This window comes from Scomber japonicus, chromosome 18 (assembly GCF_027409825.1).
Source record: "Scomber japonicus isolate fScoJap1 chromosome 18, fScoJap1.pri, whole genome shotgun sequence".
NCBI classification, from domain to species: domain Eukaryota; kingdom Metazoa; phylum Chordata; class Actinopteri; order Scombriformes; family Scombridae; genus Scomber; species Scomber japonicus.
The window spans coordinates 8309418-8325797 of record NC_070595.1 but is presented as its reverse complement, the minus strand read 5'-3'; the positions used below and the strand labels follow the sequence as shown (position 1 = coordinate 8325797).

At 39.3% G+C, this 16380-nt stretch overlaps 1 protein-coding gene across 1 annotated transcript; it reads left to right on the top strand.

Moving 5' to 3' along the window:
* The first annotated feature begins 1354 nt into the window (after nucleotides 1-1354).
* On the top strand, nucleotides 1355-15681 carry LOC128378770 (ral guanine nucleotide dissociation stimulator-like 1). Its single transcript, XM_053338359.1, has 17 exons — nucleotides 1355-1421; nucleotides 4492-4781; nucleotides 5479-5523; nucleotides 5803-6002; nucleotides 6126-6280; nucleotides 6387-6635; nucleotides 6924-7027; nucleotides 7432-7516; nucleotides 9068-9139; nucleotides 9758-9844; nucleotides 10306-10338; nucleotides 10722-10843; nucleotides 11945-12034; nucleotides 12327-12456; nucleotides 14218-14541; nucleotides 15333-15447; nucleotides 15542-15681. The coding sequence occupies exons 1-17, from the start codon at nucleotides 1398-1400 to the stop codon at nucleotides 15679-15681; spliced, it is 2265 nt and encodes a 754-aa protein (XP_053194334.1). The 5' UTR covers nucleotides 1355-1397.
* The last annotated feature ends 699 nt before the right edge of the window (nucleotides 15682-16380 follow it).

Sequence of the window (16380 nt, the reverse complement as noted above, 5' to 3'; positions counted from 1 at the left end):
CCTTCCAGATGTGTTTTATGGAAAATGACCTCATGTGTCTGGGTTTTTTTTCCACACATTTTTTTTTAGAATTATGTAGATAAAATAAATTGTGCTTTCTCCCTCATGGAAAAGCCATAATCTAGAATCTAGTTTCAGGTTGTGTAAGTTAACTACTGGACCTTGAATGACTTGCAACTTCCAACTAGTTGTGACACGCTCTATGTCTCAGATTTAAAGGTGCCTTGTAGTTGTTTTTTAATGTAAACAAACAAAAGTTATGTTTACATTCAGCATATTGCAACAAAAAGCACTGTGCACTTAATGTATTTCTGTCCTCCTGAAACATTAGAAAAGCCCATTTTTTAAAATATTTTGTGTGCATACAAGTTTTACATTTATGTTTGTTATTCCTTAACATAACTACTATCTGGATTATAACAGAGCAATCACGGCTGTTACACTGATGGCATGTCATTTAGGACCAAATTAAGGAAGTTTAAACAGTCTGCTCAACTAAATTCATAAAAAAAAACAAGACAAGACAAATTCGACACATGCCGCATTCAGGTGCTCACCCGATGATCCGTTTTCACAAGTTGAAAAACTGTTCTTCCGACTTTGGTGTGTTCATGAGCCTTTAAACACAATATGGAAACAATATGAGCGCTACAAAGAAGATATGTTGAATCTATTTAGAATAAGTTATACATTTTAATAACCTTTCTAATTTATTTAGGTCACTTTATGTGGACAGCAACTAACGATTTCAACATAATACCGTATGAAAAATTAGATTTGAGCAACAAAGTTGATATGCAAAACATTAATAAGTTTTTTTTTTCTCTCCTTTAATAAAAAAAAAATGTTGTCCTACTTTCTGAGTTGTTTCGACTCAAAGGTGCGGTTCTATGAATTTTCCCAGTCGAGAATTCATTTTTCCGAGTATTCCGACACCACTTGAATGCCACATTACTGTACTAGACACCAAACCGGCGCACACACACAAAACTCCCCACCTCCTCGCCCTCCAGTCAATTCTTGCAGCTGTCCCTCCCCCACTATAAAGCGCTGAGAGTTTCAGTGAGTGTGTCCAGTGTGGAGGGAACTTGTCAGCTGGTATCGGTGGATTCAAATCACTTCAGCCCAAAGACACAAAACAAGTTAGAACAGTTTGGATCTCATCAGAGCGCCACTTTGTTATGGAGCCATAAAATGTAGCGATTATTCTGCGGTCAAAGACTTGATTAATTAATACTGGCGTGTTAATGTAGTTCCGAAACAAAGTTTTTAATAAAGTTTATTTATTAAATAAAAATGCAGCCTTAAAGTTAAGAGTTTCGCAACGTTGGAGTTAAATTTCAGTCAAGCAATTCCTGTCAAGATGGAAAGCAACGCTCCATAGAAGACCGGACGAAATGGGAAAATGGGAGTTGACTATGGTAAGAAAAACTTTTGATTTGATCCAACAATAAAGTCAGATGGAAAATTGAAAACTAGGAGGGTAAGAGTTAAATGTTTGTGGTGCACACTGAGACATGCAGGGTTGGATTACACTCTGTAGAAGTGGATTCACACCCAAAAATCTAAACTTATCTAATGAATAAATGCTGCTTTTCTTTAGATGAACATGTAAATATATATATCTAGGTCTACCTGCTTGATGTTGACTCTTCATCTCTATAACTTCCTCTGTAAAGGACATCTGCAGTCACAGTAACTGTATGTGAGAGCCTGCTGTCCCTGTTTGTTTCTCACATCATTAGTCACACAGCTAAGCATCCAGTTTCGCAAAAAGGATAAATACCAAGCAACACCCTGAGGGTCATTTAACAAAAAGTCTCACCTGATCTGAAGGTATTGCCTAAATTCTCAGAGACTCTTCTCACAGTATGGATTAAAAATACTCTGATTGCTGCAGGATAAAAAAAGATTGTGAACCTTTCTCTCAACTTGCAAAATATTGACTTTTATTTTGTAAAAAATAAAAATCAATTCACATCAATATAACTGATCATACAATATGTTGTTTGATGCACATGTACAAATTGAGCAAGGACACATGTCATTTCTGTGTACTTTAATAGGAAGTTCAGCTGCAACTTGAAAAACAGGTTTAAAATCTTTGAAATCAACACACAGCATATTTTTTCATCTTGATCTAGTCTGAAGAACTTTCAGCTGTAAGTTTTAAGTGAACATGTTGATGTGGTGTTGGTTTTTTTTTTTGGAAAATTAGATGCTTAGCTCTGTGCTTTGACTGTAATGGGAGGCATAACCTGGAGCTTCAAAAGGTCAAGGGTATGACTGTCTCCCCTGTGTTTAAGTGAGACGAGCCCTCGTGCTGTAGAAGCCTGTCATTGGACAGCTGACCCACGTTATCACACAATCCAAAAACCTCACGAGGAAGTCTTAAATATATTTTTTCTCTTATTTCAACCAGGCTGTCTGTCAGTAGTGCTTAGTACCGCCAGTGCACAGCTGACGATGAGCAACACTGGGACACTGCACAGTTTCCTGTCTGTGTGTCGCTAACAAACCACTGTAGTTTCTATGAGGGACAAAGAGGTTTGTGTGGAACTGGATAGCACTAGAAGACACAGCAGTTACACATTTGCCTTCACATGGACACATTTCAATAATAATTCACACTAGAAAACGAGCCTTCATGTGTCAATAATTGATTTTAAATACGTATTATGACGTAGCATTGTTAGTGTTTAGTTCATATTGTCCAGAAGTGATTTTAACATAATCTTCATTTTAACCCTACTGTTGTCTTCCTGTTGTCCCCCTGAAAAAAATTGACCTGGTCTGGTTTGACTGTTTATAAAGCATAAGGTATACATTATCACCCAATTCTGCCAACTTCATTCCAATTTAATACAAGTTTTACACATATTTTTGGAAATTATGGTTAATGGGCCTCATTTAAATTAAAGTATACCTCAATTTTGAATTAACATGCAATATGTGAGGTTGTACAGTGACAAACTAAATAACTTAATTGAATGATACAAGTCTAAAAGGTCATTTTTTTATATTGATGAGATCACCACATAGGACATTATATGGTGTGGCAACTGGCTCCAGTGCTGCTGTATAGATTTTTGCATAGATTTGCATATAAAAGCAGATAGATTACCACATGAGTTGTTATGTAACATGGTTTTAATTTAAAGGGACACTCCCCTGCTTAAATACATAAAGTTTAGTTTATTTATGACTTCTGTCGCTCTGGAGGAACATTTTGTCTGAAGGAATAACCTAGCATTTACTTGCTAGGATATGCTATTACAGTGAGTTGCATTATGGGAAACGTAGGATCCAACATTTTTAGAGCTTTACCCATAACAGTTAGAATTGTTGAGACTTGAGATGCATCTGTTCTGTTCTATATGAAGGTTATATGTCTCTGTCAGGTCTATTAACTCAGTGGAAGTGTGTTAATAAATCACCTGAGTGTCCCTTTAATGGAGGCTAAAGTAGCAGCTATGTGTCTTTTTTAAATTTCAAATAGCAAACGTTTTATTTTTGCTACCTTGTCTCTAAACAAATGACCCTCACACTGCTGCTGTTCAGTCTTCATTTTTAAATTATGCAACGCAGCTGCTGTCCCTTTATACAGCAGATGATCTCGTCCTTAAACCACAGCGTGCTCAGCATTCATATCATTCGAGGGAACCCTGTTCATTTGTCTGTGTGTGTGTGTGTGTGTGTGTGTGTGTGTGTGTGTGTGTGTGTGTGTGTGTGTCAAGAGCTGTCGAGTGCTCTGGAGGAGCTATCTCTAAAACAATGATCGCTCTTATGAGATCAAACAAGTGCACACAAAATGATGACACTCTGCTCTGAAGAAGCAGCCGGCAGCGCTCAAGGCCTTTTTCTTTATTGCTCTTCGGAGAATCATAAAACTAAGAACTCTTTGACATTTAAGGCAGTGTTTTTGCATTTGTTTTGCTGTTTTGCGTTCATGTACTACTAGCTTAGTATTAACCTTTTCTATAATCCCTTATTTGTCCATAAACAGTCGTGTCAACCTATAAAAGTCTGGGAAAATTCCGGTTGCAGTGTAGCTGGAAAATGCTAAAAATCAAAAGTAAGCATCGTGACGCGTTGTTTGTGCTGCTGTTGGAGCCCCAAATGATGGCGTGTGTATGAAGTAAATATTGCGTAGTGTTTGTGGCTCACATGAGATCAGTTTAAGTGGGATCAGATCTCACTTGTTTGCGTGTTTGCCTGTGTGTGTGTGTGTGTGTGTGTGTGTGTGTGTGTGTGTGTGGCGGTCCACCTCACTTGTTTGGCCATGCAGGCTTGCTGCTATTTTAACCACCTCACAGCTCAGACCTCTGACCCTAATGTTGTGACAAGTAACATCACTAGATATATATTTGTGTATCCCACCTGCACCTTTTTGTATTTTTGCTACGTAAGCAGCGAAATGATTGACAGCCGCTCTCTTAGTAAAAGTGTGGGTGGTTTTTTAAAAAAGTAACATTTGTCCTCTATTCTCAGAACCCAGTGCAGGAATGGGGTGAGGAGTCGGAGGAAGGCGCGGTATACGGGGTGACTCTACGTCGGGTGTCCATCCCTAACGCCCTTAGCCCCAGTGAGACCAATCAATGCTGCGCTTTTGTCCACTATCGAACCAGCAAGGTGCGGCGACTGAAGGCCGCTAACCTGGGCCTGCTGGTGAATCACCTCCTCGATCCTGGCTGCCAAGAACAGGACTACAGCAGGATCTTCCTCTCCACATACAGGACCTTCACCAGCACCACAGACCTCATAGAGATGCTCTTCCAAAGGTACATATCACTTTTATTTTGGTACCACTATATGTCTGACTTTTTGGACTTAATGGAATGCTTTTGGGAAATCTGCTTATTTGCTTTCTTAAAGTTAGATGAGAAGATTGATATCAGTTGCATGTCTGTGCAGTAGATATGAAACCACACCAACTAATACCACCATCTCCAACTCTCAGCTTGTAAGCGTATTTTCTCATAGTGCGGAGAAAAGGATTTCTTATTAAAAGTCACATCCATTTACAAAACACTTCCTCAAACACTTCATCATAGTTTGCCTTCTTTCTGTGCTTATCATCCCTCTGATCTGAAAACATGGTGTGTGGAGCCGTCCCTGTTGTGCTTGATTTTCGAGGAAAACAACTTTTGTTTGCTGTACATGCAAAGTCACCATGTCGAGTCAGGTTTTTTTTATATTGTTCCCCTGACAAAGCAACCATGCCCTGCCAGCTTTGATGTAATAATAAGTACCCAGCAGGTGGTCATTATCTGGAGGCTCCCAACAACAATTATACGCAGAGTGGTTTTAGAATGTGGTTGGCATGACTCGAGGTCAGGTTAAGGACGGTTGCGGGGCGGAGACAAATAGTAATTAAAGATGTTTAAAGAAAAACAGGGTGAAGGGTACGGTAGAGTGCACTTTTGAAACCTTTTTAATCCTTTCTTTTCATGATTTTGTCTGTTTTCATTCCTGTAGAGACAGCGCTCTCTCCGATCTGGACAACAGTGAAAGCTACAGGAGGTGAGTGGATGACTTTTCTCTTGGTCAATACAAAATCAAATATAATTAAAGCTACAAGCAGCAGTGAACAGGCCCTCGCCCCCCCATGCATGTCGGTTTACAGATACAATAGGGCTTTGCGCTGGTCAGTGCTCGGGCCCTAAATATTGATAAAATGACACAACTGAAAACATTCAGTGTGCTTGTAACACCGCCCGGTTCGTTTCATAGAAGTGACTCTGATCCTAAAGCAACATGTGAAATAGTTACCATGTAATGATTTTTCCACTGCCTCTCCAGCCCTCTGTTGGCCTTTGTTCAGACATGGTTGGATGACTACAGCGAGGACTTCAGAGATCCTCCCCTGCACACGGCGCTCAGGCTGCTGCTGGATCACCTGAGGATCAGCTCTGCAGTGCACGACAACATGCGCAGCCAGCCCAACTACTGCTCTCTAGCAGGGCAAGCTGAAACACTGCTCAAGAGGATCCAGAAAGAAGGTGATCCTCCACCACATAGCATATAACCTAAAGTGATAAAACCTAACCCTAACCCATTTTTTTAATTTATACTGCCCTGAAAATCCTAATAAAAAATCTATTTCCTGTCTGTTTCTTCACCAGCTGAGACAAATGTCAGTTCTAAACAGGCAGCTCTGGAGCAAGATGAGGACGGTTCAGGTGATGAAGATTCAGGGTATGAAAACTCTCTGGATCAAGGTGACATCATGGATTTCTCAGTTGAAGCCATCGCTGAGCAGCTCACCCGTATGGACTCGGTATGTGAGAGGAGAGGCGTTTACATACAGTCTATCAAATGTTCCATATTTGCACACGCCCGCTGCGTTACAGTGATTTATAAAAGGTTGATTCATGGTGTTTCAGGCTCTGTTCGTCAAAGTGGTGCCGTACCAGTGTCTGGGCTGCGTGTGGTCGCAAAGAGACAAGAAGGAAAACATGTCTCCCACCATCCGTGCCACCATCGCACAGTTCAATGCCATTACCAACCAGGTTATCATGTCACTGCTGTGCCGGCCTGCAGACGCCACCTCCAGTCCCACGTCCTCCCGCCGGTCTCCCACTACGCCGGCGCAAAGGGCCCGGATCATAGAGAAGTGGATCAGAGTAGCACAGGTCAGTGACTCAACGTCTAACTCCAGGTTTCAGCAACAAATGTGTTTCTATGATCTGATTCAGCTGTTTAGAATCAGTGTGTAAATTTGAGCAATTCTCATTTGGTGCATTAAACACATGTGCATGATTGTTTGTATCGAGCTTCACTGCATACATTTGCCTGCTGTCATGCTGTTAGACATCATCAGAGCTTAATTAGGAGTATAATCATCATCAAAAAATAGAATTAGTAGAATATTTGATTTGAAATGAAGTCAGTCCACTGAATGCATGTCGTTTCTTCTGCAGGTTTGTCGTGTGTTGAAGAACTTCTCCTCTCTGAGGGCGATCCTGTCTGCTCTTCAGTCTAACGCGGTTTACAGGCTGAGAAAGACCTGGGCTGCTGTTAGCAGGTAGAGTTGGATTATTGCCATTTCAAAGTCTGTGATTTTTGCCCGTCTCCATGGTTGTGTTACATTGTATTTTACATAATTGTGCTTTAATGAGGGCGTTGAACCCTCATCAAGCGCAATTAAGTGATACCTACAGTGCAAGTTAGCACATTCCTGGCTTTGGGGTGACCTATATTCTACCTCAGGTCATGAACGTTGCAGTGAGCTTTTATAATGTCAAAGATAACAAAAGCATAACTTCATGCATGTTCTCTCTGTGACCTAAAAACCTCGTCAGGAACCAAGTAGTGAAATTTTAACACCAGTCATTGTGCACAATACTGTTGTTAATTATTAAATTATATATCTGATGTTGGACTGAATAGCTGCATATTCAATCCATGTTGACTATGTTCTTTTTGTAGGGAAAGCAATGCCACGTTTGATAACCTCTGGGAAACCTTTCCTGATGAGAACTGTGTTCTAACCAACAGAGAGCTCCTGGTGGAGGTGAGAAAGAAACCACTTATTGCTCAAAAGCAAACTCCATTTATTTCAGTGTTTAACCTGTATATAAACATGACATTGGAACATACATATACTTTTGTAAGTGGATCAAAAGTGAGCTGTATTAGAATAGTTTTTGTCACTTCAGTCATAATTTTGCTTAAATTTAGTTATATAAATTATAATAATTCCTCACTGGCACAATTCAACATTTGTAATGATCATTTGTAATTTGTATCATGAAATCAACAAACATCTATCACTTTAAGTTAGCCACTAAGCTAATGCTAGCTGATTAATTTATTTAGTATGGCAGATTTTGTTTCATGTAATTGTAATCAGTGTGTCAATGTTACGTCAAACGACTATCACTTTAGTGATAGCACTTTAAAATAATGTAGGTTAGAGGTGGTGATAGCTGAGACGTGGCTCAGTCAGTGCTGTTTGAAGACAGAAATAGCTGATAAGTAGAACTCCTTTTACATTTCCATAGGAAATGTTTATGGTTCATTTTGACCTACCAGTGCTTCTAAGGGTTAATGTTTATCAGTGCAAGTAAGTCAACCCAGTGAGCTGTCACATACTTTCAGTATATGACAGCTCACAAGTTCGTGCAAAGCAGCTTGCACTGATCTGAACTGAAGGCTAGTTAAAGGATTAATAAAAGCAGGACTGGTGCAGGTTTCAGCAGAGAATATCATACTGGAAGTACTCAATGGTTTCTTAATATCTAAACGTTTGTGACCGTAAACACACAAGATATGAACTATAGATTAAGAACACAGTACAAAGAATGTTTGACTTATTGGAACCAGTACTCACAATGGACATGGATTTTTTTTCTTTTAATTATTTAAAGATTCATTTTTGAGTTAATATTTACAGAAATGTTTAACAGAGTCTTAATGGAAAACTAGAGGGCTGAAGCACAATATGTTCCCTTTTTTTCTTTTTTTTTCCTTTTATGCTGCCTCCTTTAGGCGACTGCGTCACAGGCATCTTGTGTTAAGTAACAGTGAAAAGACTCTAAAGTCAATAGATCACCAGCGGTTTTCTGTTCACAACCACCATGCCGCCTCACAAAGAGATTCTTCGAAGAGAATCATTTCAAATGTCTAAGTTTTAGAGACTTTTTGTGTTCTCGTCCTTCTCACTTTACATTGTAGTTGTATTCAGGTGGTGCCTTTTGTTGAGGAAGCTATATATCGCTGTACTTTTCTACAAATACAAAGAGACTTGGAAGTGGCCTCCCACCCTTTCACAGGATAACTATTAAACAGGATATCCAAGTTAATATATAATAGAAGTTATTGTACTGTCTTGTATTGAAAACAAGGTTGGTTAGCTTTTGCTCTGTAAGTTAGTGTGCAGTTTGCTTACATGCTTCATTTAAAGCCCTTTTGTACACGTTTGTGTGCCTGAGTATACTTGAATGTTTAGACACATAAAGAAGCACAAAGATACAGATGAGAAAGTAGATTTTTAAAAGGATTTTAATCACTCTGTGTCTATAACCTTCAACTGAATATAGCTCTATCTGACCTACTTTAACAGGAGGGTGGCCAAGCAACCATGGATAACATTTCTCCAAAGATATCCAAGCGGTGTCCAGTACCCAGACAGATGGTAAGTCAAGAGATCTAGATCAACCTAAACACTAAGCAGCAACCTTCCTCTTCTGCCACAAAAAATGTCCTGTTTTACATTTGCTGCAAAAATAAGATTCAGCTGGCGAGTGAGGAAGGCAAAGCTTTATCATGGGATGTTGCCTTGGAGTAATGTCACATCAGGGAGGTTTTTGTTTTCAAGAAGACTCATGCAAAACCTCTATCATATTATACAACTCTGAAAGCCCCAAGAGAGCTGATTTCTCTCAGTGTGGGTGGAGTATCTCTGCTATGGCAGAGTTCCAAACCTATCTTTAGCCTTGCTCGGTGCTGAACAAGTTTCAAATGGCCTCAGATCGCCAGGATTATAGGACAGTAATAATAGACTAGACCGGGGTGTTTTATGAGTCATATGCACAGTCTCTTGGCTGTAACATGAACCCACAGTGCTGCTAACTGGGACGCGCCTTATGTGAAAGTATACTGACGCAAAGTCGACTGACCTCAAAGAGATATAGTATTAAAAAAAATTGAATGACGACGGTGTTTCAAAAGACACAAATAACTAGATACAGTAACATGGGATAAAATGACTGTAACCTAATAGGTGGTGTTCTTACATGTTGTCTCTCTGCAGAGCACCTCCAGTGGAGTGGTTCCTTACCTGGGTACCTACCTGACTGTCCTCACCATGCTAGACACCGCCCTGCCAGACACTGTGGAGGTACTATCCGTGATATTTAACATGTATTTTATTCCAGGACCCCCCTATTTAACATTCATCAGCAGTGTATATATATTTTTTATATATTAATATCTGACTATAATGTAGGTAGATACCCAACAAATGAATTGGCATAGAGCAGATACAAAACACAAAAATCAAAATGACTTATAATTCTAGTGTATAGGAATTAAATGTATGTAGGTGTCTGTCTACTATTAACATTTATATTAAAACCACTATAATAATGAACAATTTAAAACATTTAAATGTGTTTTAAAGATTGACCACACCATATTGTATGAATTCCAATAAAGTGAAGCTGTGTAAAAGAACAAAATATATTGTTTATGTTAATGTACAGTTTTAAATGTTTATGTACGGTGTTTGATTATTTTCCTTATCTGATTAATCATTGATCCATCCAATAAATAAGCATTAACAATGTTCTCTTTTTACAGGGTGGGCTCATAAACTTTGAGAAGAGAAGGAGGGTAAGTGCTTCCTCTTTGTGTAGCCTTTTTATTTATTCTCCTTTTTTTAAACACACTGTTCATGCGAAGGTGTCCACATGACAGTCTGTCAGTGCTTCATGCTTGTGTGGTTTGGTGTGTTCAGTACATTTGTGTTGTCCAAGTAAACAGAGTGAGAGGAAATTTCATAACATGTTTTGAGTACACAAGAACTTTTTTCCTCCTTTTTAAACATTTACATATCTACTAAAGGACTATTTTATTACAGCTGTGTCAGTGTTCATTGTGTTGTTATCACCTAGTTGCTGCAGGCAGGTTATGTAACCACACAGATGACAGAAGTCTGGACACTTCATCATAAATGTCACTCTGGTTAATCTCCGCTGACGTTTCTTTACCTACAGGAGTTTGAGGTTCTCTCACAGATCCGTGTGCTGCAGGCGTCATGTTCCCAGTACAACCTGCCCCATCACCCTAGAATTGCAGCATGGCTTCAGGGACACAAGCTGCTCACTGATCAGGAGAGGTGAGCTGGAGGATGTGTTATTTTTTCCTCCTTTCCCTAACATAACTTTGATTAGATAATAAGTAATGAGTTGCAGTTACATAATCTGAAATATGAGTTGTAAAAAAAATACTTCCTCTCTCATGTGTATAAATAAAGGTGTGTTACTCTCTAGTAATTTCCTATTCAAATATACATCTGTGGGTGCGGTATCAACTTTAATTTATTAAAATGTCACCTCATGCCGAGATTATGCCATCTGGTCAATGAATCACTTGTTATCAGATAGACATGGGTGCGGTTACATCGGAAACCTGAACATAAAGAACAACTTGTTTGATATTTATGAGGTAGTAATTAATCTATTCACAATGAAACTGTTAATGATGCATCCTTTGGCATGGACAGTCCTGCAAATATATGAAATTTGCCAGATTCACCAGATTTTAGGGAGATTAACGGCAAAAAACTTCACACATAAGTGATGCAACAGAGGTGTAATGAGCTAGCTAACAATATAGCTAACGGGACTGAACAGATAAAAAGTTTGCGATGCACCAAAAATATAACAAATTAACATAAAATAAAAAAGACTACAATAGCAGTTTGTGTTTCAAACACTCATACTCGCGTCTGTACACTAAATGTGCTTCTACAAAGACTGTTACAAGAAGCTAGCCTAGCTCTTTCTGCGCCTGACAAAAAAATTATGCAGCACATAACCCCGCTGGAAAACCATGTGTCATTTTTATGTTCTGGTACTATTTTAAATTAATTAGATATAACATGTTAATTAGTGAGTTATAGAAGTGCTAGCCGGTGTTTTTTGTTACCTTAGTAGAGAGCAAAACTAGCTGCTCCCGCCTGTTTACGGTTTTTATGCTAGGCTAGGCTATCTGGCTGCTTCTGGTAGCTTCATACTAATTGTACAAACATGAGAGTGATTTCAACTCTTGGCAAGAAAGTGAATAAGAGGATATCTCAAATTGGCATGAAAGTATTCTTTCAAGTACCTCTAGAGACAGTAGAAAGTACAAAGTTTTCCTTGGGATAGGAAAAAACTTAGAAGATGGCAGTGTTCATATTCCATTACATATATATATTCTTTGTGTTTTATTGCAGCTATGAACTGTCGAGACAGCTGGAGCCTCCAGTGGACTTGTGTTCACCAACTCCCTGGAGCCACCGAACACTCACAAAGAAACTCTCTTTGTGAGTATCATGTTATTGTCTATTTGCATATTCAAACACTGTACAGTACATATTATACTATGCACACAGACCTGAGCACAGCAATTTACAAACATTAAAGTCACAGTTGGTAGCAAGGGGAATAGTTTTTTGAGACATTTTGAAAGTAATCTAATATTTGCAGTGTTTGTGTGCAATAAGAAAAACAATCATTCAATATTGTATAGTTATGTTTAAAACATCAGTATTATGATGATAACATTTGTTTTGTGTGGTGATATGATACAAACTCAAGTTAAATCTCTGTGTTTAGTTTCCTGACGGTGAGCGAAGGATCGAAAAAAGTACCAGCTGACCAGATCAGCGTTTCATCTTCTGGATCCAGTGGATCTGAGATGGAAGACATATCCTCTCCAAACTCAGCCTGTTCCATCAGACTGCAGGTAAACAGCTGTGTGTGAGTTTATGTATCTGCCTCACTGGACCTCATGCAAGAACCACTTGTACAAAAGATTCATTGATTCGTTGGAGAGTGGGACTTTTGTCACCCCCTTCTGGCAGTGAGAATAAAGGGGGGTGCTCGGCTATGATTGCCTGCAGCTCGTGCTAATGCGCCCCCTCGAAAGACAGGCATACAGACAGGACTGGTAAAAACGAAATGTTTTGACAGTCCGCTGGCCCCAAACCGAATATTTTGACCAGGATTTGTCCCCTTATGCCCGATGACCAGTTCACTACTGGCTGTAAACTTGTGGATAAATAGTTTTGAGCGACACCCCCTCACACACCCCCCTTACAAAATGACTCTTTCACTATCAGAATTTGATCCATTCGATCCGATAACATTTGGAAAGTCTAGAAGAGCCGTTCAATTAACAGCCAGTACGGGAATGTCACACCCAACATGAGATTTAAAAACTCTGCATACTGTGAAACACAGACACATTTATCTGGCAGTGATGAGCTCAAACAGCAGTGTGTGAACTCATTTGGCATGGAGCTTGAATGTAACGGACAGTTCCTTTTTTATATGTGAAAGTTTTAGGAGTTTAAATATGATACCAAATTTAATTTAAAAAGATAAATATATAACTAAAACAAACTTAATGCAACATTTATATTCTATTACCTATATTATCATCATCATGGCTGCCAATTTACTGAAAGGTTTTTTTAATGTTATGATTGTTTTTGACATATTTTAGCATCAGAACATCTACATTTCAGTCATTGCTATGAAACTTCTATCACTCTGACAGCTGCCTCTGTCTCTCTGCATGACCGCCTCCAATCATGGACTACTTTCCTTTTTAGAAAGACGTTTTATTTTATCATCTAACTCCATGTCAAAGCATTCCCTCTTTATCTCTGTCACAGTGCAGAGCTGCTCCGATGACACGTCAGCTGGAGTCATAGCTTTTTCCGATTGTTTTGGGTCTTTGACAGCTGACACTCCTATGTGTTAGTCTGCTGATGTTTCGTCTTTTTTTTATTAATGAAACTTGCCTACAAATTGAGAGGAATATGGAGCTTTCTATCACAATTTTAGGGACGTGGATTATGTGAATGGTCAAATTTTATGAATGCACTCCTCATGAAAAGGTGACAAGTTCAGGCGAGAGTGACTCAGAGCACTGGTACGAGCAAACCTCACGGAAAAAATTAAGCGATTTTAAGGATAAAAATACAAACATGTTCTTGCACGAGGCCCATTGTGTCACATCCTTGTTTTCTGTCCTTTCTTTGTCCTCACTTGTGCAATCAGTGGTTTCTTTGTTGAAAGCTTTTTTTTTTCATGCTGTGCCTTCATCTAATGGGCCCTCTGTGTTCAGCACAACATCCACTATTTACACTTCACAAACAATCATCCCCTTTTTTAAGTTGTCAAACAAACCCCCCCGAAGCATTTTCTAATAAGAGGTGGAATACACTGAATGGCCTTTTTTAAAAAAACAGGAAACTTACATAATCTCGCATCACAAAAGATCCTCTTTGATGCGACTGTGAGCCCTCAACAAGTGGAATTTCAATTGAGCAGATCTTGAGTTGAGCTAGAGTAGGGTTTGTGTAGATCTCACTGCTGCTCAATAGCTTAGTTGTTGCAGCACAATCAATTTCCAAACCACTCCAAATGCTATCCAGTGCCACTCATCTGTATTGTTTCTGTCTCCCTCTCTTCTCCACTCTGGCTCCTCTCGCTACAGTCCTTTCACAGCTCTTGCAACAACGTGTCCGAGGCCTCCTCTTCCTCCTCGTCCTCCCTCTGCTCCTCGGCTGCTGCCTCCTCTCCAGACTCACCATCTCCTTCCAGTTCCTCCCCTGAATGCCAGGCGGACCTCTGCTCTTCAGCCGTATCCTGCGGCGGCGCTCGGCCCAAACCGTCTTCGGCCACCGCAGGCAGCTCCCACAAACGCTCGGTGTCCATGACCTCACTGCCTGTCTATAACCATCAAGGGGAAGACTCGTGCATAGTAAGGGTGAGCGTGGACCTGGGCCAGAACAACGGCAACCTATATAAAAGCATACTGGTGAGTTTATCATCGAGCACAGATCTAAATATTATAAACTGGGTGTGTATAAAAATATAAGATTAAAGTACCACTTTAAGATTTCTTATTCTATCTTACTTAGTTTTTCTACTACATTAATTTGACCACTGTAGATTAAGATTATACATACAAAACATGTGAGTTTATACAATATAATGAATTGCTCTAGATTAAACTACCCAACAGTGTATTATGTAGTTCAGACTACCTCAACCTTGACCAAATGCAGCAGATAAAATGATATATACATATTAGTGCATCAGTAGTAATAATATAATCATAAATGTTTCTGCATTTTTACTGTGCGGATACTTTTTGTAGTATTGCTGCTTTTATTTAAAGACACATCCTCCAGACATGTTTTAAGACATATAAGATTCATTATGATATAGATTTTTGTGTCTAATGTGTTTTTTCCATTAAAAAGTTAAGTCAACTTTTAATAAATTCTTAAAATTACAAAACGTCTCTGAACACATCGTCATATCACGAGCACTGGATGCCTTAACTTTCCACATCATACTTGTGTAAGATGCATACTGGACTGTAATTGGCCTTTTAAGCTAGTTGTGATGTCACAAATCATGCTCATAGGTTCATGTTTTAAACTCCGATTTAAGGCACGCACAGAGAAACTTCTTCTAGTGTCAAACTTTGACTTGAAGTACAAGACTTTAATATCGCTGCTGAGCATTTAGACTGTGTTAAATAGATTAAGCAGCTTTATTTTGATGTGTTTGATAAAAGGTATGTTTCTTTGTCTTTCACAGTTGACCAGCCAGGACAAAACAGCACAGGTGATTCAGAGGGCGCTGGAGAAGCATCACCTGGAGCACATGAACTACCGGGACTTCACCCTGACACAAGTCATCTCCTCCGAAAGAGGTCAGAACAGATTAACTATATTAGACTATACTATTAGAGAAAAAGCTAATATAGTACTCAAATAACTTACATATCCTGTTTTTTCTGTTTTCAGAGTTGCTCATACCAGACAAGGCAAACGTCTTCTACGCCATGTCCACAACGGCAAACTTTGACTTTATTCTACGTCAGTTCCACAAAGGCCAGAAGAAACCACTGAGAGCCACGTCTAGTCTGGGACGATTCACCAAGTAGCACCTCTAGTCTATGAGATGTGCACCTGCAAGATGAACTCATGAGACTTTCCTGGGAAAAAAAACAGTCCTGTTTTTAATAATTGTTTTATATAAGAAGCCTATGTTCTTTGAGGTAGGTCATCCATATTATTTGGATACCAAATAGGTGAAAATGTGATGTTTTTATGGTAACTGACAAGATGATGCAAAAGCACTTTATGAAGAAGAATGCTCTGTGATGGAGCTTAAAACACCTGGATGACACATAGATAGATTTGATTCCTCTTGGATTAAACTGGGTACTACTGTTAAACCAAAACAAACTGATAAAAATGAAAAAAGAGAACCCATTCCTCGACTTTTTCCAACAGGTGTGTTGGTAACGGTCACATGATTTTTAAGTGCGTGGATGCATGTGCAAATCCTCATTGATTTTTAGATCTCGAGACTGCTGCTAGATGTCACTTCCAATAACTCTGTAGACATAAAGACACACAAAGAAAGGAGAGAGCAACGTGCACCAACATCTATGACCTATTTATACATGAACATTGACAAATGACCGGCCACTTCCCTGTGCAGCTGAGTCCCATTAATAACCTATGTGTTTAAAAAAAGGGAATGCGGGTCAGATGCCGAGTGAAGGGCGAATACTCTGTAATGAGCTCCTGGGGGCCCCTGCAGCAGGTTGTCAGCCACTGGAGATGAGATTAGCCGG

Bases quoted from the DNA above. Each gene is read 5' to 3' on its own strand.
- LOC128378770 (XM_053338359.1), top strand. From the start codon at position 1,398: ATGGGAAAATGGGAGTTGACTATG. The intron at 7,517-9,067 runs GTGAGAAAGAAA...CTACTTTAACAG, and splicing joins ACAGAGAGCTCCTGGTGGAG to GAGGGTGGCCAAGCAACCAT. The intron at 15,448-15,541 runs GTCAGAACAGAT...TTCTGTTTTCAG, and splicing joins AGTCATCTCCTCCGAAAGAG to AGTTGCTCATACCAGACAAG.